This window comes from Strongylocentrotus purpuratus, unplaced genomic scaffold, assembly GCF_000002235.5.
Source record: "Strongylocentrotus purpuratus isolate Spur 01 unplaced genomic scaffold, Spur_5.0 spur5_scaffold_2, whole genome shotgun sequence".
Taxonomy (NCBI): domain Eukaryota; kingdom Metazoa; phylum Echinodermata; class Echinoidea; order Camarodonta; family Strongylocentrotidae; genus Strongylocentrotus; species Strongylocentrotus purpuratus.
The window spans coordinates 22,798,067-22,821,782 of record NW_022145605.1 but is presented as its reverse complement, the minus strand read 5'-3'; the positions used below and the strand labels follow the sequence as shown (position 1 = coordinate 22,821,782).

General features: G+C 38.5%; 1 protein-coding gene across 1 annotated transcript in view; it reads left to right on the top strand.

Moving 5' to 3' along the window:
- Positions 1–69: 69 nt before the first annotated feature.
- The window catches only part of LOC100890423 (pre-rRNA 2'-O-ribose RNA methyltransferase FTSJ3), a 33,287-nt gene continuing 9,640 nt past the window's right edge, over positions 70–23,716 (top strand). Inside the window, exons 1-12 of the mRNA XM_030992003.1 lie at positions 70–217; positions 1,044–1,149; positions 1,772–1,898; positions 2,852–2,951; positions 4,628–4,846; positions 5,548–5,762; positions 6,662–6,834; positions 9,788–9,907; positions 10,856–10,991; positions 11,384–11,652; positions 12,798–13,012; positions 14,582–14,989. Coding sequence (XP_030847863.1) covers positions 151–217; positions 1,044–1,149; positions 1,772–1,898; positions 2,852–2,951; positions 4,628–4,846; positions 5,548–5,762; positions 6,662–6,834; positions 9,788–9,907; positions 10,856–10,991; positions 11,384–11,652; positions 12,798–13,012; positions 14,582–14,989 — 2,155 coding nt within the window. The 5' untranslated portion in view covers positions 70–150. The remainder of the gene's footprint in view (positions 218–1,043; positions 1,150–1,771; positions 1,899–2,851; positions 2,952–4,627; positions 4,847–5,547; positions 5,763–6,661; positions 6,835–9,787; positions 9,908–10,855; positions 10,992–11,383; positions 11,653–12,797; positions 13,013–14,581; positions 14,990–23,716) is intronic.

Here is a 23,716-nt window from a genome sequence, read left to right as displayed (position 1 = left end):
GAGCTTCTGCAGTGCCCAAGGTTTCGGCCAAGATTAGACTCAGACTTCGCTGGTAGCTACCGTACCATTGCAATTGCTGTCGTCCATCAGTCTACAAGTCATTGGCGAAGTAGACAATTTTCTATTTCGCGGGGCTAATTCGCTATCAAAATGGGGAAGAAAGCGAAAATTGGAAAGCAGAGGAAGGACAGATATTATCATCTTGCCAAAGAAACAGGTTTGTCAATCAAATGAATCAATAATAACGCATTTTGGGGTTCATGTTGTTTTACTTTTAGTGTGACTTTACTCTTTTAGTTTTGTGAATTGTGAAGATGTGAATGTGATAGTAAATATCACTATCAGTCAGAGTCAGTGCCACTTTTTTTTTATATGGATGATGGACATGGTGAAGTGAGTTGTAAAATAATATCTGGTTGTTCAAATTATATGTTGACTAATAAAATGTAATAAAATAATTAGGGGCGCTAGTCTGAGAATATAATGAGGATCGTCCGCACAAAAAATACATGGACAATGCGGACGATCCTTATTTTTGCGGACACGTTTGTCCGCGACTCCGCGTTTAAGGAAACAATCCTCGTTTGTGCGGATGATCCTTATTCTGGGACCAGCGCCTCTACTGATAATATTTCTGTCTAAGTTAACCGTATTCATAATGCATTGGTCTAGCTATTTTTGGAAGTCTAAAAAATTGGATCTAGAAGTTTCTTTACTCCTCTGCATGGGCATCCGGTCAACTGTGGTCTTGGCAAGTGTAAGCTAGCTGGCAAGTAATCTGGGTCAGTTTACAGAGGCTCGATTGATAACAAAATATGAAACCACTCTTTTTCTCATCTTTGGCTCTGAACAGATCAAGTACATCAATTTGTAAAGGATAGATCTATATGTTTCATATTTCTGTTATTGCATATTTAAAAGAAACAAAAAAACAAAGAGCTCTGGAAATACATCATTGCTTTGCTGACCTTTCAATGCTGTGGTATGTTTGTGTTTGTTTGCATTGCAGTCTTGACATATTTGTGACTTTTCTTCTCAATCAGGTTACAGGTCTCGATCTGCCTTCAAGTTGATTCAGCTGAACAGAAAGTTCTCCTTCCTCCAAGAGTCCAGGGTCTGCATTGATCTCTGTGCAGCACCAGGAGGATGGTGAGTACCATGATGCAGTCCCTCAGATAGGATGTTAAATGGTTATTATGAACCCACTGCACTATTCGTGTAAGAGTAGGGGTAAACCCTGGTGTAGTGGTCCACCTGCACACCCCAATCAGGTTGAGTATATAGGGCATCTGCAAGAATCTTCAGTATTGAAGAAGGCAGATTATCTTGAAGAAAAAGAAGAGGAAACCTTAGGACAAAGTAAAGATATTGTAGATTTTACCAAAGTAATTTAAAAGGAGGAGCACCAGGGTTGATTCATGTAAGGGATGATAATGAAGCAATCTTGTTTTTGGATGAAGGTTATAGGCCAGCTTTGATCACATTGTGCTAGTCTTATTTCCTTTAAAAAAGATAGGTTCTCTTTAAAAGGTAAGATATGTGGATGTTGTAGAGGAACATGGAAAAGAGGAAGAAGAGGATAGAGAAGGAACAAGAAGAAGACAACAAAAAAGGAGGAGGAGAAAGAGGGAGGAGGGATAGAACATAGACTAACATAGTAAAAGGAAAGATTTGTCAGACATATGTTTCATAACACTAGGGTAAAGAAGAAGAGAAATGATAGCTTACCAGGTATTCTTAAGTCTGCTTTTCAATATTTTTTCCTTGACAGGCTTCAGGTAGCATCAAGGAACATGCCCATATCCAGTATGATTATTGGTGTGGATCTGTTTCCTATCAAACCCATCCCTAATGTGGTCTCTTTCACTTGTGACATCACAACAACCAAATGCAGAATGGTAAGTACTTAAAGCAACGATCCAGTCCCTTACCACAGTTTAGGACCTCTTATAGAAAATGTGGTTCAAATATACATTCAAGCATAATATTTCTGCTGGTTTACAAACTGACTTACTGGGCACCGACATTTATGAAGTGTTGAATGAAAAGCAGAAATCAATATAAGGAAACGAATTATAATTATTTGTACATTCTTAACTGCTGCTCCCAAGCGGTGGAATAACCTGCCCATATTTTTTTCGCAAAGGGTGATCTCTCAATGCCTTCCAAAAACGTCTGAAAGCTCACTTCTTCTGTTAAAGATAAACTCCAGTACTGGTTAAAAAAAAAATAATAATTCTCACAGAATCAAACGAAACTTACACTGAATGTTCAAGATTACAAATAAATGACATGTGCCAAACAATTTTGGAAGAAAATGTATACTGGCTGAGTAATGAGCATAGAAAGACAAGGAAATCAAGGTAGTACTAGCCCCGACACCATGTGTGTTGTCCCATATATAGCTTTCTGTGTGAGTGCTTGTTACTTTACCAAGACTCGGTCAAATTTATTATGATTTTGATGACTCCAGAACCTTGCAGTGCACACCAATACTTACATGCTACATGATCAACTGTTTCTGATCCTTTCACACGTTTTCTTTCACAATGCAATCGCATTACCAGTACTAAAGTTTATCTTTAATACATGCACCATTTGAACATGTATATGGAAAATGCAGTAGAGTAATACATTACAGTGAAAAAAATACACGGGGCTCAGGGCGAATTAGCCCCCAAAATGCTAAAAAGAGCCCTTGAAAGTCATAAAAGACCCCAACAAAATTTGCATAGAGTTCAATGCAAAACAAATTAAAGAGTGTTATTTTCATGCAAGCAAGCTTTAAAAGTAGCCCACGATTATTTTTAAGTATTTTTTCCCTGATACATTATTATTATTATTATTACAGCAATTGCGCAAAGAGATGAAGACATGGAAAGCTGATTGTGTTCTTCATGACGGAGCTCCTAATGTTGGAACAAGTTGGGTGCTGGATGCCTTCACACAAGGTCAGTTTCCCTTATCCAAGCCAGAACCATTTGATAGAGTATGAAAGAACAAATTGTAGGTTTTCTATTGACATAAAGTTCAAGAATGGGCATATTACCTATGCAGGGGCATTCTGTGGAAGGTTTGTGTGCAAAAGTGGTAATGAAAACAGTATTATAGATTTACAAATATGTCTGATACACTGCCATCTAGCATCTGTATGACCCCCCCCCCTGCAATCCTAGGACCAAGGTTGTTACCACAGGGGCTTCATTCTTGAACAATTTTTACTTTGTAACGTTTTTCTATTTTCTGCCATTTCTAAATCTTATTTTGTATTATTTACTTTATTTTATGGTTATTGCTTTATTCTGTTAATTGAATTTGTTTCTAATTATGTAAATTATTTGTAAATATTGTGATTTCCTTTGACTTGCCATTAAAAACACAAATTTAAAAAAAATAAGAAAAATAAAAAGAGATCTTGTACTCAAGTGCGATGAACCTTGAGACAGATTGGCCTTGGGTTAAACAAGTTATCCCATTAAGTCTACGACTACTTCTATTACCACAAGTACAACTACTGCTACTGATACTCCTATGGCTACCGCTACTGCTAGGTCACCATTTTACAGACTTGCATATACTAACTTCAACCCTGATGATGTTATTATCTTAGCACCTTAGTGTAAAGCAGGAACAGTGTTGCTAAAATGCCATTTTAAAGGTATAGACCAGTTTTGGAAATGCCCCCTTCTCAAAAAATGTAATGGAAGCTCTTATTACCAATCATGTGAAAGAATATGTTTGACTTATATGTGATGATACAAATTTTCCGCCTACTAATAAGCGAGTTCACGGTTGCAGTCTGAGCATGAGCAGATCAAGGTCATTGCAGAACAAATTGTGAAATACACGGAGACGAAATACTGGATACGTGCTCATGAAAGTTATGTAATCGTTATTCATTCTTGCACATTCAGTGCAATCCATGATACACAGGTGGAAGTATTCTTTCAAAGGGGAAAACAAAGGCTATGTTATATAGCACCTTCATCGCTGTAGGAATGATTATTTCACAATGTACAAAGTGGGACCTCTTCATGTTTTGAAGATCTGTGGATATTCGGGGTCATTGCAGTAATGTGCTAACCGTGAACTGGTCTATTGATATATTTGGTAAATTATTACATCGTAAGACTGGGCCAAATTTCTTATCATTTTAATGATTCCAGAACCTTCAATACACACCAATACTTACATGTTAGATGATCAACCTTTTCTGATCGATTCCACACCCGTTTCTTTCACAATGCAATCGCATGACCAGAACTGGTCTATACACCTGTGCCTTTAAAACTGTTTTTGTTTGTTTTTTATTTTTTAAACTTGTGATTCAGTTACTAGTCTGCTGGTTTTACTGTGAAAGGCAAGGAAAGGGGAGATGCAGAATGATGTACATTTTTGTAATTTTTGACGGGCTGATTGTCGTTTTGACATACATCAGCTATGTGGATTTTATCTTGTCATAGTTACACTGACTGCAATCGCATGACCTGAACTAGTCTATACCTTTAAAGGCCATGTTTGGTATCAGGGTTTTAACCCAATGACTATGGTATCTTCAGTTGAGTCTCCAAACCACTCCACTGTGACACTTCTACATTGCAATAATACACCATCTTCCTTCATACAGCCCAACTGACCCTCCATGCTCTCAAGTTGGCCGTTGAGTTCCTCAACAAGGGCGGGTGGTTCATCACCAAGGTCTTCCGCTCCAAGGATTACCAGCCCCTCCTTTGGGTCTTCCATCAGATGTTCAGGAAGGTTCATGTCACCAAGCCCCAGGCGTCCAGGAACGAATCTGCAGAGATCTTTGTCGTTTGTCAGGGCTTCATATCGCCAGACAAGATAGGTGGGTTCTAGTCCTCTGCTAAAGAAATTTCAGGAAAAGATTATGATATCTAGTTGCCACAAGAGAATCCCTTATTAATTCAACTTAAGATGGATATAGAAAACGAATGAACGAATCTGCAGAGATCTTCGTTGTTTGTCAAGGTTTCATATAGCTAGACAAGATAGGTGGGTTCTACTTCTAGTCCTCTGCTAAAGAAATTTCAGGAAAAGATGATATCTAGTTGCCAATCTTGATCAGGCATTATTTATTATTAATTCAACTTGAATACAGAGAATCAACTTTCATTTTGGTCCTGGGATAGTTGGCTACCCATACATTGTCATTCCATCCAATTTTTATATGGATTATTTCGAATTAAGGAGCTCTCACCTACCAGTAATTAGTGGCTGCACCATAAAAAAGAAATCCATTTATTTCTGTGCTATTAATCATAGAATTGGTCTGTTCTTATATATTTCTGGGTAAACTAATGTTAATTTTTTTTATATTGTGTTCTTAAAACCGTACCTACCGGTACTCAAAATCCTCACAATAAATTCGGAAGAAGAAAAATATCCTGGAAGAAGTTTTCACCCATTCTAATGTATTCCCCAACATTTACAATTTACTCAATTTCCATCAAACCTTAGCAGAACCCCACACTCATTCACATTTGCTCTCATTTCACTATCGCTTCACCTGTCTCTATCCACTCACAGATCCAAAGTTCTTTGACCCTAAGTACATCTTCAAGGAGGTTGTAGGGGAGGAGACCACCAAGCAGAAAGCCACAATCCTCAGGGACCCTTCCAAGGTGAAGAAGGCCAAGGCCGAGGGGTACGCCGAGGGGGACTACACCCTCTACCATCCCGTCCAGGTGTCCAAGTACATGGCCAGTGAGGATGCGCTGGAGCTACTCAACAACTGCAGTGAGGTAAGAACAAGAACCCCTTAAACTGATGATGTGAATAAGCTTTGAGCTTGCTTTAAGCCCCCATGAATAATTTCATATGATGTTCCTATAATGTACATGATGGGAACTACACTCTCTATCATCCTGTCCGAAATGAAGTCGACCATTCACAGCCCCTCTGCACTAGTTTGGCATGGAGTGATTAGACCACCCTGCAAGGTTACTGGCAGGTGGTTATCTCATCAGATCAGCTCTCAATTAACATAAGAAAAAGGGGACCATGGGGGACCAATGGTCACCAATTAGGCATTGTTTGCTATATAGAGGGTGCAAGTAGCTATGAATAGTGCAGTGGTTTTAAACCCCCTGAATAATTTCATATGATGTTGTTACAATGTACATGATGGGGACTACACATCATCTATCATCCTGTCCTTGTGTCCAAGTAAGTACATGGACAGTGAGGATGCACTGGAGCTACTCACCAACTGCAGTGAGGTGAGAATGGGAACCCCTTAAGCCCCTCTGCACTACTTATAGCTACTTGCGTCCTCTATATAGCAAACGATGCCTAATCGGTGACCATTGGTCCCCCATGGTCCACTTTTTCTTCTGTTAATTAAGAGCTGATTTGATGAGATAACCACCTGTCAGTGACCTTGCAGGAAGGTCTAACCCCTCCTGGCCAAACTAGTGCAGAGGGGCTTTAAATTTTGTCATTTTGTGCCTGGTAGTTTGAAAGCCAAAGGGGGAATTCCGCAAGACTACTGTATATCTACACCACCATGCAAGCCGATACTTATAAGCAGCATCTAAGTGACATTTTATGTTCCACACACACAAAGGTAAGCATGTCAGGATTCAATGAATTATTATTATTTTTCATTCATTTGTATCGGTTTTCATTTTCTCCCCGACAGCTTGTGTTTGACGATGACTCCATCGCCTCCCACCTTCTGACGACCAAAGAGATCAAGATTTGTTGCCGTGACATTAAGGTTCTGGGTCGGCGAGAGGTCAGGGATCTTCTCAACTGGCACAAGAAATACAACAAGGAGAAAGCACAACTGGAAGAGGAAACAGCTAATCAAGTGTAAGTTGTAGGCTAAAGAAAAAATTATGAAATACAGTCAAACCTGTCTATAGCGACCGCCCAAGGGAAACACAAAAAGTGGTCTTTGTAGACAGGTTTGTTTAGTACATGTTTCAATGAGAAACTTTTTTCAAGGGAAATAAAAAATGTGGTCTTTGTAGACAGGTGGTCACTAAAGCAGGTTTGACTGTACCTGAAAATATTGAAAATGTATATGAAATGGTATGGTATTTAAAGATAAAGTTGAGTTCTGGTCATGTGATTGCATTATGAAAGAAATGGTGTGGAATCTATCAGAAAAGGTTGATCATCTAGTATATAAGTATTTGTGTGTATTGCAAGGTTCTGGAATCATCAAAATGATAAGAAATTTGACCAAATCTTGGCAAAGTTACAAGCACTGTACACAGAATGATGTTTATGGGACTACACGATCACATGGCGAAAAAAATCTCCCCCCCCCCCCCCCGATTTGTACGATGTTTTATGTCATATTTAGAATATGAAGGCATTTGAAGAGCCATGCTTTTCAGGGAACATGTTTAATCTGATGTTCTTCCACCCTTGCATAATAACAATGATAACGCTCACAAATTATTTTTTACCTCTTCCCAGAACTCAACCTTCTCTTTAAAAAAAAAAATCCAACCTGTATAAACAATCATATTAAATCTTTTGAATGCTTTGCGACAGGTATCAGATTCTTATCATAACTGCAGGTAACATCTTGCATGAAATAGGCAAATTTCAATCACATGGTAGATTTCATGTCTCGTGGGAGATTACCATGTCTTGTGAGTTTGGAATGGCAATATAGCTAAACGATTTGGCATGACAAGTTCAATGCAAGACCTATGTGTATGTTATTGAAATAAAAATGTTTTTCATCTCAATCAAGTGTCAATGAGGAGTCGCGATGGCTCAGTCGGTAGAGGCAATGGTCTCATAATCCAGTGACCCGGGTTCGAAACCAAGTCGATGCGCTAGTGCCCTTTGGTAAGGCATTAATCCTCATTACCAGGTCCCTCGGAGAGGACCTAAAGCCGTCGACTTGCTGGAGTTAATATATACTGAATATATAGTCCAATCCATATTTTGAATGGTAAACAATTAATGAAGCCTTAATATCATCAAATAGATGGGTGCATATTTTATAAATATATGGTCTGTAGTATGTGTTATATACCTCACTTAAGTAATCCAGCAATCTGATTGGTCGAAATTGCATTCATAAACTTTAACTGTTCCCGAAAATTCCCGGTAACCATGGTTAAAAAACAGTTCAAAATCCCAATAACCATGGTTATTGGGAAAATAGTTCAGTCTCCATGCAGAGCTGCCACCTAGTACGGATTTCCCGTAATTGGTACGGAAATTAACGACCATTACGGAATGTTGTCTCAAATTACGGATTTAAAAAAAAAAAAAAAAAAAAATATTTTTTTTTTTTTTTTTTTTTATTTATTTTATTTTTTTTTAATGAATTAAATATGATTTATCGTAGCGAGTGCTGTGAATAGGAGCCATTTTTCATGATAAACTGTGTTGTGATGACCTGAAATTCAATACTTAACATCTTTGTGTGAGTAAAATCACCAAAAATTTCAGATAATCATGCGTCCGCGCAGTGTTGGCGTGTCGTTTTTTTAGATTCATAGCGCCGCATAAGAAATAACTGATTTATACCCCAAATTACTGATTTTGAGCCTTGTGATTACTGATTTTCTGTTCTGGAGGTTGGCAGCTCTGTCCATGGTTACCCCATAGGTTTACATGTTAAAAAATGGTCTGAGCGATCGAGGATACCGTACGTGTGCGAAGAATTGGTCGGTAATTTCAATACAATTGAATCTCGATCGATCTTACCGACAATTTTATCTTGCATTGTTGACATGAAGACGAAAATAAACTTCCAAAAACAAAAAAACAACATCTGCCGATAGATCTTGATCTAAGTTCGTGCCAATATGCATTGCAAAAGTAAAAGAAGGGCCCGTTTAATGGAGCAGCCGCGAAGCTTCCACCACGCGAAGCCGTTTTCAATTCATTTTAATGTATATATATTAAAGAACACTACTTCCCATGATGACAGAGCGCGCTGGCCGAACGGTTTGAGGCGCTGACTTTAGTAACATCACCTTTGGTACGCAAGAGTTCAAATCCCATCTTCGACAAAAGTTTTTTTTTTTTTTTTTCTTTTTTTTGGCATATAAAAGTATTAATGACTGCTTTAATATTCGAGATAGATCTTGATCTAAGTTCGTGCCAATATGCATTGCAAAAGTAAAAGAAGGGCCCGTTTAATGGAGCAGCCGCGAAGCTTCCACCACGCGAAGCCGTTTTCAATTCATTTTAATGTATATATTAAAGAAAACTACTACCCATGATGACAGAGCGCGCTGGCCGAACGCTTTGAGGCGCTGACTTTAGTAACATCACCTTTGGTACGCAAGAGTTCGAATCCCATCTTCGACAAAAGTTTTTTTCTTTTTTTTCTTTTTTTTCGGCATATAAAAGGATTAAAGACTGCTTTAATATTCGAGAAATAGTTGTTTTTATCAAAGCAGTCATTAATACTATATTGTGCATACACTCTTGTGCACTTTACTTGGTTAAAGATAAAGTTGAGTTCTGGGCATGCGATTGCATTGTGAAAGAAAAGGTGTGGAATGAATCAGAAAAAGTTGATCATCTAGCATGTAAGTATTGGTGTGTACTGCAAGGTTCTGGAATCATCAAAATGATGAAGAAATTTGGCCCTGTCTTGGAAGAATCTTGAACATTCAGTGTAAGTTTTGTTTGATTCTGTGAGTATTTATTTTATTTTTTTACCAGAACTCAAGTTTATCTTTAAGCATAATGCTTTCTGAAAAAAATGATCAGGAACAAATTATTGAGAGAGAAAAATATATATTGCTAACAATTTATTTTATACAAAATTACTATCTTTCAGAAAAGAGAAGTCCAAGCTTGAAGGCAAAGATGAAGATGGTGAAAGCGAGGAAGATGAGGATGATGTGGTTGCTAAGCAACTAGCTACAATCAAAGAGGAGGAGAGGTTAGCTGGTAAAAGGTAAGTGCAAGAAATGTTGATAATGTGGATTATTTTTGTTTTTTGTTCATGATATTTCTTCTTTTTGAAAGGAATGTAAAACCAGTTAATGTGGGACTGCACTACTTGTAGCTACTAACGCCCTCTATATAGTACACAATGCCTAAGCGGTATCCATTGATCCCCCATGATCCCCTTTTTCTTATATTAATTGAGAACTGATTGGATGAGATAGCCACGTGTCAGTGACCAAGCAGGAAGGTCTAATCCCTCCCTCCTGGCCAAACTAGTGCAGACAGGCTTTAAATCAGGAAGTATGCTATTTACCCTTTTTTTTTTGTCCCCAGTCCTATGTCATCTCTACTGCCCTTGATGTTTTAGAACAATCAATGCAGTTATTCTCTGTGAAGTTGTTTTTCCTGTTGAATATATTTTAACTTCGGTATAACACAAATGTACTTTTATCGACCTCTGCACAAAATATTGCGGGCACCGTTGTCAACATGTTTAAGAAGCATTTTAGTGTTTTTTGTTGACAAATATCTTATGTGAATTTAGATACATATTTATATACCTATTAACTGGGACCTACATAATACAAGCTTTGCTTTTTAGTAGATCCCCCACTTTATTGATTGATTTATATGATTGTATCCTCTGTTATAACTATCGCCATGTACATTATGTTTAGTTATGATTATTACCATGTTCGTTATGTTCAATTATGTTATCCTCGATACAGTGAAATAAATAAACTTGAAACTTGAATATATGACTACCCCCCCGAATGACTCAATGCTCAATCAAATTCTCTGATTGTTTTTTTTAAAACTTTAATAATAATAATAATAGTGTTAACTTATAGAGCGCACACACCGTCCAGGGACCCTCATGACGCTAGCTCAGCAACAGTTCTCTTTGATACAAGTAAAGTAAATAATTTTTCAATATTTGTTCTTTTTTTGATAGGAAAAAGAAAGATGCCCTCAAGAAGCGGAAGAAGTTACGAGAGCGACTTCACAAATCTAAGGAGCTACAGAGTAACATGGGCGATGATACACAAGGGGAATCATTGTTTGGTCTGGTCAACATAAAAAATGCACAGGTAAGTAGCTAGACAATCTATGAACCTGGGGGGCGTTTCACAAAGCTTGTCATCAGTGACAAATGACAGTTTTTGTTATAAGCTACTAAAATCTGTGCTTCTGATTGGTTATCAACAGCTTTGTCACTGATTTTCGTCATGTGTCATTGAAAAAGGGCTTTGTGAAACAGGTCCCTGGTTTGATGGAATGAAATATCTTCTCATTGCTTGATTTCAACTGATTTTCTTTGTTGGATACAATTTGATTTGAGGTAAAAGGATTTCCAGAAACATGTTGATTATTTCCTTTATTTTACAAAGCTTCAAGACAAATCATAAGTGTTGGAATTGAAAGTCCGTGTGATGAAAATTTCCATTTTTCATTTCCCTTTCATATGACTCTCTTTGAATAGCAACTTCAAAAGGTGAACACAGATGATGCCGGCACAGTTGCCAATGACAACGAAGGTGCTCCTGAGAAACAGAAGAAGCAGCTCCCATCCTTAAAGCCAGCCAAGACTCCCGCGGTCATCGACCAGGAGGAGGAACTGGAGGAGGGGGAGGAGGAGGATGATGACGATGATGGTAGCCTGATTGATAGTGATTTGGAGGAGGACGAGGCCAATGCTCTCAGAGCTGAGATTGATAGAGTTAGTGGAAGATATGATTCAGAATCAGACAAGTGAGTTCAGACATTTTAAGTTTATGTGTTTGTGTATTGGGTTTTTACAGACGTATATCAATCAGATATAATTATTTACGTCTGGGGATCAACCTTTAAATGTCACCATCCGAAAGACGTGACTCAGTTTCGAATCTGCGTCCTCGGCTGAATCAGTTTGTAACTTCCATTGTTAGCTGGATTACAGGCGCACGCCACAACGCATAGTTCATAGTATCTTCTTTGAGTTTATCCAAGTAAGGTATTTGTTGATATACAGTTATGATTTCGCTTAACCCATTAATCTATCACTATGTGAGGTTCAATGGGTGTGTGTGAGATTGCAGAATTTGTTCAGTCCGTAAGACAAAAGGAATATGAATTAAAACAGGAATCCTTACCTTGTTATTTTGCAAGAAATTGATTTAAAAAACTAATGATTTGGACTGTAGACAAGAGCAGGTTAGAATCATCAGCTTGGACCTTGTGGCAGATTAGCCCTGTGCTAAACAAGTTATCCAATAAAGTCTACTACTACTACTACTACTACTCATGACTTTCCTCTCTTTTTCATTGCCACTTCAAAGGGTACCAAAGTGTTATCCATTACACCAGAAACAGTCGTGCATACATTTGAGAGTTGACGAGATAGAACTCTTATTTTCCCTCCAGTAGATACAAAAATTTCATTTAATTCTCAAAGGCAACATTAATGGAGACAAGGGTTTTCCCAAGCAGCTTTGGAAACATTAATACTAAAGAACAAGTTTATTTGAGTGATTTTATTTCTGCGTTCAAATAACAGATACAAGATTATACACTTTTACATAGGTATTACATAAATAGCAAATAATGTTTAACAATATTATACAATAACTATAATACAAAGCATACAAAAAAGTACAACAGATATTTGTATATAATTTTCATTGAACTAAAGAGATGAATTTTAGAACGCAGGAGACCGCCATTGTGAGCGGTTAGGCTGGAAATGGATGGCGGGCTCATGAAAAAAATAATGAAAAAGATTTAGCAACAAAGCTCTCTTGGTAAAACCTAGTGATCAAGTGGGTGCAGTGCAATTGCAGTTGCGGGTGCAGCAAACTGCAGTTGAGTAAAAGGAATAATAATAATATTAACTTTGACCATTTCCTTATTCTTACCAGGGGTTCAGATGACATGTACTCTGATGATGACGATGACACAGGGAATCCCCTGATGGTAGACTTGGAGAAGATGGACCCCGAGGAGAGTGCCAAGAGGAGGACCAAGCTCTGGTTCAAGAAGGGAGTCTTCAATGGTCTGGACGAGGAAGACGATGAGGACGTGGAGATCCAGCAAGCATCAAAGAGTTACAAGCAGCAAGGAGGGGCTGTCCTGGGTAGGTACCATCATCCCACATCTAGGATCCGTTTCACAAAGCCTTTTTGTCAAAGACAAATGACAAACACCAGTGACAAATCTGCTGATAACCAATCAGAAGCAAGGATTTCAGTAGCTTATAACAAAAACTGTCATTTGTCACTGATGACAAGTTTTGTGAAACCGTTCCCTGCTCCTTGAGTGTTTTGGTGTGGCGATATTTGCTCCAGGCTTATTTTGTCAAAGCTTTTCTCTCAACAATCATATTTCATCAGTCATTACAGTGTATTGGAGTAATAAGTGAACTCTTAGTGGGAATATTATAGTATTAATGACTGCTTTGAGAGAAATAGTTGTTTTATTACGCTCAAGGGATGGTTAGAATTGTGCTATTCCCCGAGGCTTGCCGAGGGGAATAGCCCAATTGTAACCTTCCCGAGAGCGTATGAAAACAACTATTTCTCGAATATTAAAGCAGTCATTAATACTTTTATATGCCGAAAAAAAATAGACTAAAAAATAAAAAATAAAAAATAATTTACATTTTTGTCGAAGACGGGATTCGAACTCAGTGTACAACAAGAGGTGTATCGAAAACCAACGCTTAGACCACTCGGCTATCGCGCGCCGTTAACATGCTTGGCAGTTTTCTCCAATATATACATTAAAATGGATTGAAAACGGCTCAGCGTGAGGGATGCTTCGCAAAAGCTCCTTGAAACGGACCCTTCTTTTACTTTTGCAATGCATATTGGCACGAACTTAGATCAAGATCTATCGGCAGATGTTGTTTTTTTGTTTTTGAGAGTTAATTTTCGTCTTCATGTCAACAATGCAAGATAAAATTGTCGGTAAGATCGATCGAGATTCAATTGTATTGAAATTGCCGACCAATTTTTCGCACACGTATGGTATCCTCCATCGCTCAAACCATTTTTTAACATGTAAACCTATGGGGTAACCATGGAGACTGACCTATTTTTTTAATAACCATGGTTATTAAAAATATTGAAATGTTTTAAGCATGGTTACCGGGAATTTTACAGGAACAGTTGAAGTTTATGAATGCAATTCGACCAATCAGATGGCTGGATTTCTTAAGTGAGGTATATAAAACATATATATTGGTTGCGATTGGGTGTAAGGTTAGGTTAAGAATTAGGGCTAGGGATTGTGTTGGGATCAGGGGTTGTAGTTTCTGAATTTGAGTTGTGTTAGAATTTACTGTGAAGCTATTGCTGACATAGCACAGGCTATAGAATCCGAAGAACTATTCAGAGAAATGATACAGTGTATGATTTTGGTTTCTACAACCCAGGTCAACACATAGATGTACTATTTCACTTTTTTGAGGTAAAGTTTTCGAGGGTACACCATCTTTGCTACCCGGTACATACTAGCCACATTTTATGATGATGCAAACTTAACCATCTTTCGGCTGATTGTCTCTGATGAGCTCTTTTGTCTCTGAAAATGTGGACTGATGATGTTCAATTATTAGTTTCGTCATATATACTCTGGACATTGTACAATCTTTTTAGTTTTCTTCATGCATTCATTGCATTACCTGTTCCTTTATCATCTACAGAGAAGAAAGAAGGCAGTAAAGCCATGGAGGCCTCGCCAAAGAGCAAGCGGAGCGTGAGCTTCAAATCGACCGTCACCAGTCTCGGCGACAGCGGGGATGAAGAGGAGGACGACCTATCATCGGAGAGTGATGACGAGGGTGAAACAAGGACTAAACAAAATGGTCTCCAGAAGAAGGGACCAGGTTCTGGACCCACAGGGGGTGTTGGGTCCAGGTCCAGGCCTGATGAGTATGATAGCGACAGCGACAGCTCTGATAGTGACTATGAGGAAGAGAGTATGATGAGGAGGGAGATGGACGGTGGAGAGATGAATGAAAAGACGAATGGAGTGAATGAAGGGAAGAGCAAGAAGAGGAAAATGGAGGACGGTGAAGACAAGAAAGAAGCCGCACAAGCCAAAAAATCAGGTAATTTTTGCTATGCGGTGGTGATTTTTTTTTGCTTGTACACTTCCTAATATAGTTTTTGTCTCGCCTGCGTAGCAAAAAGCGAGACATAGGCGCCGCTTTTCCGGTGACGGCGGCGGCGACGGCGACGGCGACGGCGTCAACATCAAAAACTTAACCTAAGGTTAAGTTTTTGAATTTTTATGCCTCCGTTACGAAGTAGCCGGAGGCATTATGTTTTCGGGTTGTCCGTCCGTCCGTCCGTCCGAGTTTGCGATGGTATGCTTGTGTGTTTAGTTTTACGTATGAGATATCCTTGTGTGTCACTTTAGACTTGTGTGTCTAGCCACACAAGAAAACTATCATATTCAGTGTCTAAGATGTCTGACATGTCATTTCTAATCAACTAAGATTTAGTCACACAAGAAAAATTTTTCCCCAAAAAAGGCCCAAAATAAATGTCCAAATTTTAGAGAGGGGTTGTGTCCAAGTAGCCAAACGGAATAGTGCCATCTACAGTTGACATCCAGGTAGCTAGGTACTATGCGCATCTACAGTACTTGTGTGTGTGTGTGTGTGTGTGTGTGTGACTTGTTAGTGTGTAGTATTTGTAAGCAAAGTAGTAGGCAGTGTATGGCTCTGTGTATGTGTGTGTCATGGGTGGATGGTTTTGTGTGTGCAGTGTATATAATACATGTAATGTTTTTTTATGCCACACAAGCCTTAATTTTCTTGAATTGGACAGGGGTAGACAATAATGTCGTTCTGCCACACTAGCCTTAATTTTCATGACTTGGACAGAGGTATATAATACATGTAATGTCTTTCTGCCACACAAGCCCTAATTTTCTTGACTTGGACAGGGGAAGATAATAATGTCTTTCTGACACACAATCCTTAATTTTCTTGACTTGGACTGGGGTAGATAATAATGTCTTTCTGCCACACAAGCCTCTATTTTCTTGACTTGGACAGGGGTAGACAATAATGTCTTTCTGCCACACAAGCCTTAATTTTCATGACTTGGACTGGGGTAGATAATAATGTGTTTTAGCCACACAAGCCCTAATTTTCTTGACTTGGACAGGGGTAGACAATAATGTGTTTCTGCCACACAAGCCTTAATTTTCTTGACTTGGACAGGGGTAGACAATAATGTCGTTCTGCCACACAAGCCTTAATTTTCATGACTTGGACAGAGGTATAATACATGTAATGTCTTTCTGCCACACATGCCCTAATTTTCTTGACTTGGACAGGGGAAGATAATAATGTCTTTCTGACACACAAGCCTTAATTTTCTTGACTTGGACTGGAGTAGATAATAATGTCTTTCTGCCACACAAGCCTTAATTTTCATGACTTGGACAGAGGTATATAATACATGTAATGTCTTTCTGCCACACAAGCCCATTATTTTCTTCACTTGGACTGGGGTAGATAATAATGCCTTTCTGCCACACAAGCCCTAATTTTCTTGACTTGGACAGTGGTACAGGTATATAATACATGTAATGTTTTTCTGCCACACAAGCCTTAATTTTCTTGACTTGGACTGAGGTAGATGACAATATCTTTCTGACACACAAGCCTTAATTTTCATGACTTGGACAGAGGTAGACAATAATGTCTTTCTGCCACACAAGCCTTAATTTTCTTGACTTGGACTGGGGTAGATGACAATATCTTTCTGACACACAAGCCTTAATTTTCATGACTTGGACAGAGGTATATAATACATAATGTTTTTTTATGCCACACAAGCCCTAATTTTCTGGACTTTGACAGGGGTAGACAATAATGTCTTTCTGCCACACAAGCCTTAATTTTCTTGACTTGGACTGGGGTAGATGACAATATCTTTCTAGCAACACAAGCCTTAATTTTCTTGACTTGGACTGGGGTAGACAATAATGTCTTTCTGCCACACAAGCCCTAATTTTCTTGACTTGGACAGTGGTACAGGTATATAATACATGTAATGTTTTTATGCCACACAAGCCTTAATTTTCTTGACTTGGACTGGGGTAGACAATAATGTCTTTCTGCCACACAAGCCTTAATTTTCTTGACTTGGACTGGGGTAGATAATAATGTCTTTCTGCCACACAAGCCTTAAATTTCATGACTTGGACAGGGGTAGACAATAATGTCTTTCTGCCACACAAGCCTTAATTTTCTTGACTTGGACTGGGGTAGATGACAATATCTTTCTAGCAACACAAGCCTTAATTTTCTTGACTTGGACTGGGGTAGACAATAATGTCTTTCTGCCACACAAGCCCTAATTTTCTTGACTTGGACAGTGGTACAGGTATATAATACATGTAATGTTTTTATGCCACACAAGCCTTAATTTTCTTGACTTGGACTGGGGTAGACAATAATGTCTTTCTGCCACACAAGCCTTAATTTTCTTGACTTGGACTGGGGTAGATAATAATGTCTTTCTGCCACACAAGCCTTAAATTTCATGACTTGGACAGGGGTAGACAATAATGTCTTTCTGCCACACAAGCCTTAATTTTCTTGACTTGGACTGGGGTAGATGACAATATCTTTCTGACACACAAGCCTTAATTTTCATGACTTGGACAGAGGTAGACAATAATGTCTTTCTGCCACACAAGCCTTAATTTTCTTGACTTGGACTGGGGTGAATGACAATATCTTCCTGACACACAAGCCTTAATTTTCATGACTTGGACAGAGGTATATAATACATGTAATGTTTTTTTATGCCACACAAGCGCTAATTTTCTTGACTTGGACAGGGGTAGACAATAATGTCTTTCTGCCACACAAGCCTTAATTTTCTTGACTTGGACAGGGGTAGATAATAATGTCTTTCTGCCACACAAGCCTTAATTTTCTTGACTTGGACTGGGGTAGATGACAATATCTTTCTAGCAACACAAGCCTTAATTTTTTTGAATTAGACTGGAGTAGATAATAATGTCTTTCTGCCACACAAGCCTTAATTTTCATGACTTGGACAGAGGTATATAATACATGTAATGTCTTCCTGCCACACAAGCCCATTATTTTCTTGACTTGGACTGGGGTAGATAATAATGCCTTTCTGCCACACAAGCCCTAATTTTCTTGAATTGGACAGTGGTACAGATATATAATACATGTAATGTTTTTATGCCACACAAGCCTTAATTTTCTGGACTTGGACTGGGGTAGACAATGTTTTTCTGCCACACAAGCCTTAATTTTCTTGACTTGGACTGGGGTAGATGACAATATCTTTCTGACACACAAGCCTTCATTTTCTTGACTTGGACAGAGGTATATAATACATGTAATGTTTTTTTTATGCCACACAAGCCCTAATTTTCTTGACTTGGACAGGGGTAGACAATAATGTCTTTCTGCCACACAAGCCTTAATTTTCTTGACTTGGACAGGGGTAGATAATAATGTCTTTCTGCCACACAAGCCTTAATTTTCTTGACTTGGACTGGGGTAGATGACAATATCTTTCTAGCAACACAAGCCTTAATTTTTTTGACTTGGACTGGAGTAGATAATAATGTCTTACTGCCACACAAGCCTTAATTTTCATGACTTTGACAGAGGTATATAATACATGTAATGTCTTTCTGCCACACAAGCCCTAATTTTCTTGACTTGGACAGTGGTACAGGTATATAATACATGTAATGTTTTTATGCCACACAAGCCTTAATTTTCTTGACTTGGACAGGGGTAGACAATAATGTCTTTCTGCCACACAAGCCTTAATTTTCATGACTTGGACAGGGGTAGATAATAATGTCTTTCTGCCACACAAGCCTTAATTTACATGACTTGGACAGGGTTAGACAATAATGTCTTTCTGCCACACAAGCCTTAATTTTCTTGACTTGGACAGGGGTAGACAATAATGTCTTTCTGCCACACAAGCCTTAATTTTCTTGACTTGGACAGGGGTAGACAATAATGTCTTTCTGCCACACAAGCCCTAATTTTGTTGACTTGGACAGGGGAAGATAATAATGTCTTTCTGCCACACAAGCCCTAATTTTGTTGACTTGGACTGGGGTAGATGACAATATCTTTCTGCCACACGAGCCCTAATTTTCTTGACTTGGACAGGGGTAGACAATAATGTCTTTTTGCCACACAAGCCTTAATTTTCTTGACTTGGACAGGGGTAGATAATAATGTCTTTCTGCCACACAAGCCCTAATTTTGTTGACTTGGACTGGGGTAGATGACAATATCTTTCTAGCAACACAAGCCTTAATTTTCTTGACTTGGACTGGGGTAGACAATAATGTCTTTCTGCCACACAAGCCCTAATTTTCTTGACTTGGACAGTGGTACAGGTATATAATACATGTAATGTTTTTATGCCACACAAGCCTTAATTTTCTTGACTTGGACTGGGGTAGACAATAATGTCTTTCTGCCACACAAGCCTTAATTTTCTTGACTTGGACTGGGGTAGATAATAATGTCTTTCTGCCACACAAGCCTTAAATTTCAAGACTTGGACAGGGGTAGACAATAATGTCTTTCTGCCACACAAGCCTTAATTTTCTTGACTTGGACTGGGGTAGATGACAATATCTTTCTGACACACAAGCCTTAATTTTCATGACTTGGACAGAGGTAGACAATAATGTATTTCTGCCACACAAGCCTTAATTTTCTTGACTTGGACTGGGGTGAATGACAATATCTTTCTGACACACAAGCCTTAATTTTCATGACTTGGACAGAGGTATATAATACATGTAATGTTTTTTTATGCCACACAAGCGCTAATTTTCTTGACTTGGACAGGGGTAGACAATAATGTCTTTCTGCCACACAAGCCTTAATTTTCTTGACTTGGACAGGGGTAGATAATAATGTCTTTCTGCCACACAAGCCTTAATTTTCTTGACTTGGACTGGGGTAGATGACAATATCTTTCTAGCAACACAAGCCTTAATTTTTTTGACTTAGACTGGAGTAGATAATAATGTCTTACTGCCACACAAGCCTTAATTTTCATGACTTGGACAGAGGTATATAATACATGTAATGTCTTCCTGCCACACAAGCCCATAATTTTCTTGACTTGGACTGGGGTAGATAATAATGCCTTTCTGCCACACAAGCCCTAATTTTCTTGAATTGGACAGTGGTACAGGTATATAATACATGTAATGTTTTTATGCCACACAAGCCTTAATTTTCTGGACTTGGACTGGGGTAGACAATAATGTTTTTCTGCCACACAAGCCTTAATTTTCTTGACTTGGACTGGGGTAGATGACAATATCTTTCTGACACACAAGCCTTAATTTTCTTGACTTGGACAGAGGTATATAATACATGTAATGTTTTTTTTATGCCACACAAGCCCTAATTTTCTTGACTTGGACAGGGGTAGACAATAATGTCTTTCTGCCACACAAGCCTTAATTTTCTTGACTTGGACAGGGGTAGATAATAATGTCTTTCTGCCACACAAGCCTTAATTTTCTTGACTTGGACTGGGGTAGATGACAATATCTTTCTAGCAACACAAGCCTTAATTTTTTTGACTTGGACTGGAGTAGATAATAATGTCTTACTGCCACACAAGCCTTAATTTTCATGACTTTGACAGAGGTATATAATACATGTAATGTCTTTCTGCCACACAAGCCCTAATTTTCTTGACTTGGACAGTGGTACAGGTATATAATACATGTAATGTTTTTATGCCACACAAGCCTTAATTTTCTTGACTTGGACAGGGGTAGACAATAATGTCTTTCTGCCACACAAGCCTTAATTTTCATGACTTGGACAGGGGTAGATAATAATGTCTTTCTGCCACACAAGCCTTAAATTACATGACTTGGACAGGGTTAGACAATAATGTCTTTCTGCCACACAAGCCTTAATTTTCTTGACTTGGACAGGGGTAGACAATAATGTCTTTCTGCCACACAAGCCCTAATTTTCTTGACTTGGACAGGGGTAGACAATAATGTCTTTCTGCCACACAAGCCCTAATTTTGTTGATTTGGACAGGGGAAGATAATAATGTCTTTCTGCCACACAAGCCCTAAATTTGTTGACTTGGACTGGGGTAGATGACAATATCTTTCTGCCACACGAGCCCTAATTTTCTTGACTTGGACAGAAGTATATAATACATGTAATGTTTTTTTATGCCACACAAGCCTTAATTTTCTTGACTTGGACAGGGGTAGATAATAATGTCTTTCTGCCACACAAGCCTTAATTTTCTTGACTTGGACAGGGGTAGATAATAATGTCTTTTTGCCACACAAGCCTTAATTTTCATGACTTGGACAGAGGTATATAATACATGTAATGTCTTTCTGCCATACAAGCCCTCGTTTTCTTGACTTGGACAGGGGTAGACAATAATGTCTTACTGCCACACAAGCCTTAATATCCATGACTTGGACAGAGGTATATAATACATGTAATGTCTTTCTGCCACACAAGCCCTAATTTTCTTGACTTGGACAGGGGTAGACAATAATGTCTTATTGCCACACAAGCCTTAATTTTCATGACTTGGACAGAGGTATATAATACATGTAATGTTTTTCTGCCACACAAGCCTTAATTTTCTTGACTTGGACAGGGGTATATAATACATGTAATGTCTTACTGCCACACAAGCCTTAATATCCATGACTTGGACAGGGGTATATAATACATGTAATGTCTTTCTGCCACACAAGCCTTAATTTTCTTGACTTGGACAGGGGTATATAATACATGTAATGTCTTACTGCCACACAAGTCTTAATTTTCTTGACTTGGACAGAGGTATATAATACATGTAATGTTTTTCTGCCACACAAGCCTTACTTTTCTTGACTTGGACAGGGGTAGACAATAATGTCTTACTGCCACACAAGCCTTAATTTTCATGACTTGGACAGAGGTATATAATACATGTAATGTTTTTCTGCCACACAAGCCTTAATTTTCTTGACTTGGACAGGGGTAGACAATAATGTCTTACTGCCACACAAGCCTTAATTTTCTTGACTTGGACAGGGGTATATAATACATGTAATGTCTTTCTGCCACACAAGCCTTAATTTTCATGACTTGGACAGAGGTATATAATACATGTAATGTTTTTATGCCACACAAGCCTTAATTTTCTTGACTTGGACAGGGGTAAATAATCTTTCTGCCATGACAAGCCTTAATTTTCATGACTTGGACAGAGGTATATAATACATGTAATGTTTTTCTGCCACACAAGCCTTAATTTTCTTGACTTGGACAGGGGTATATAATACATGTAATGTTTTTCTGCTTTTCATTGGTTCCTCCACAGCATTGGAATATTATTGCATTACCTGTATTATATGTGTGTGATGTTTCTATTCAATGAGGAAAAAAGATAAATCAATTTTTTGGTCATTCAAAAGTCACAAATAAATAGTTGTATACTTTTTGGACATCAAGTTTGTTAGGCACACAAGCCTTAATTTTCTTGTCTTGGACAGGGTAGCTGATCGTCTTTTCTGCCACACAAGCCTCAATTTTCACGACTTAGGCGGGTAAATGATGTGTTTTTGCGGGACACAAGCCTTAATTTTCCTGACTTGGATAGAGGTAGACAATAATGTCTTTTGGGCATACAAGCCTTAATTTTAATTTTAAAAACCAGTCTCAACACATATTGTATTAAAAAACACACAAGATGCATTTTCATTTAATTTTAGACAAACACACAAGAAGTTGGGAATTAAGACACACAAGTAGTCTTTAGAAGGAAAAAATGAAAAGACACACAAGATACCCCTTTTTTTCAGACACACAAGACAAAAATCTCACAAGCATACTGTCGTGAGTAGTACCGTCCGTCCGTCCGTCCGTCCGTACGTCTGTACGTACGTCTGTACGTACGTCCCGTTCTTGTGATCGCGTTATCTGAAGAACCGATTGATGGATTCCTGCCAAACTTTGGTCATGTATGTATCTTGCAGAGCCGATGAACTGATTAGATTTTGGGGTCACGAGGTCAAAGGTCAAAGGTCACAGGGCTCATTAGGTATGCAAAAACAGCTCGTGATCGCGTTATCTGAAGAACCGATGGATGGATTCCTGCCAAACTTTGGTCATGTATGTATCTTGCAGAGCCAATGAACTGATTAGATTTTGGGGTCACGAGGTTAAAGGTCAAAGGTCACAGGGCTCATTATGTATGCGAAAACAGCTCGTGATCGCGTTATCTCAAGAACCGATTGATGGATTGCTGCCAAACATAGGTCATGTATGTTACTTGCAGAGCCGATGAACTGATTAGATTAAGGGGTCATGAGGTCAAAGGTCAAAGGCCAAAGCGCACATTATGTATGCAAAAACAGCTCGTGACCGCGTTATCTCAAGAAGCGATAGATGGATTCCTGCCAAAATTAGGTCATGTATGTTACTTGCAGAGCCAATGAACTGAGTAGATTCTTGGTTCATAAGGTCAAAGGTCAAAGGTCATGGGCTCATTATGTATGCAAAAATAGCTTGTGAACGCATTCTCATTAGAACTGACAGATGGATTACTATTTAACTCAGGACATCTTGCCGAGCCAATGAACTGAGTAGATTTTAGGGTCATGAGGTCAAAGATCAAAGGGTCATTTATGTGTATGAGAAATTGCTTGTAATCACGATATTCTGAGAACCTGTCAATGGATTACAATTGAACTTGAATTCGAAAAATTTCTTCTGTTTTGGTTTGTAAAATTGCTCTATGACGGAGGC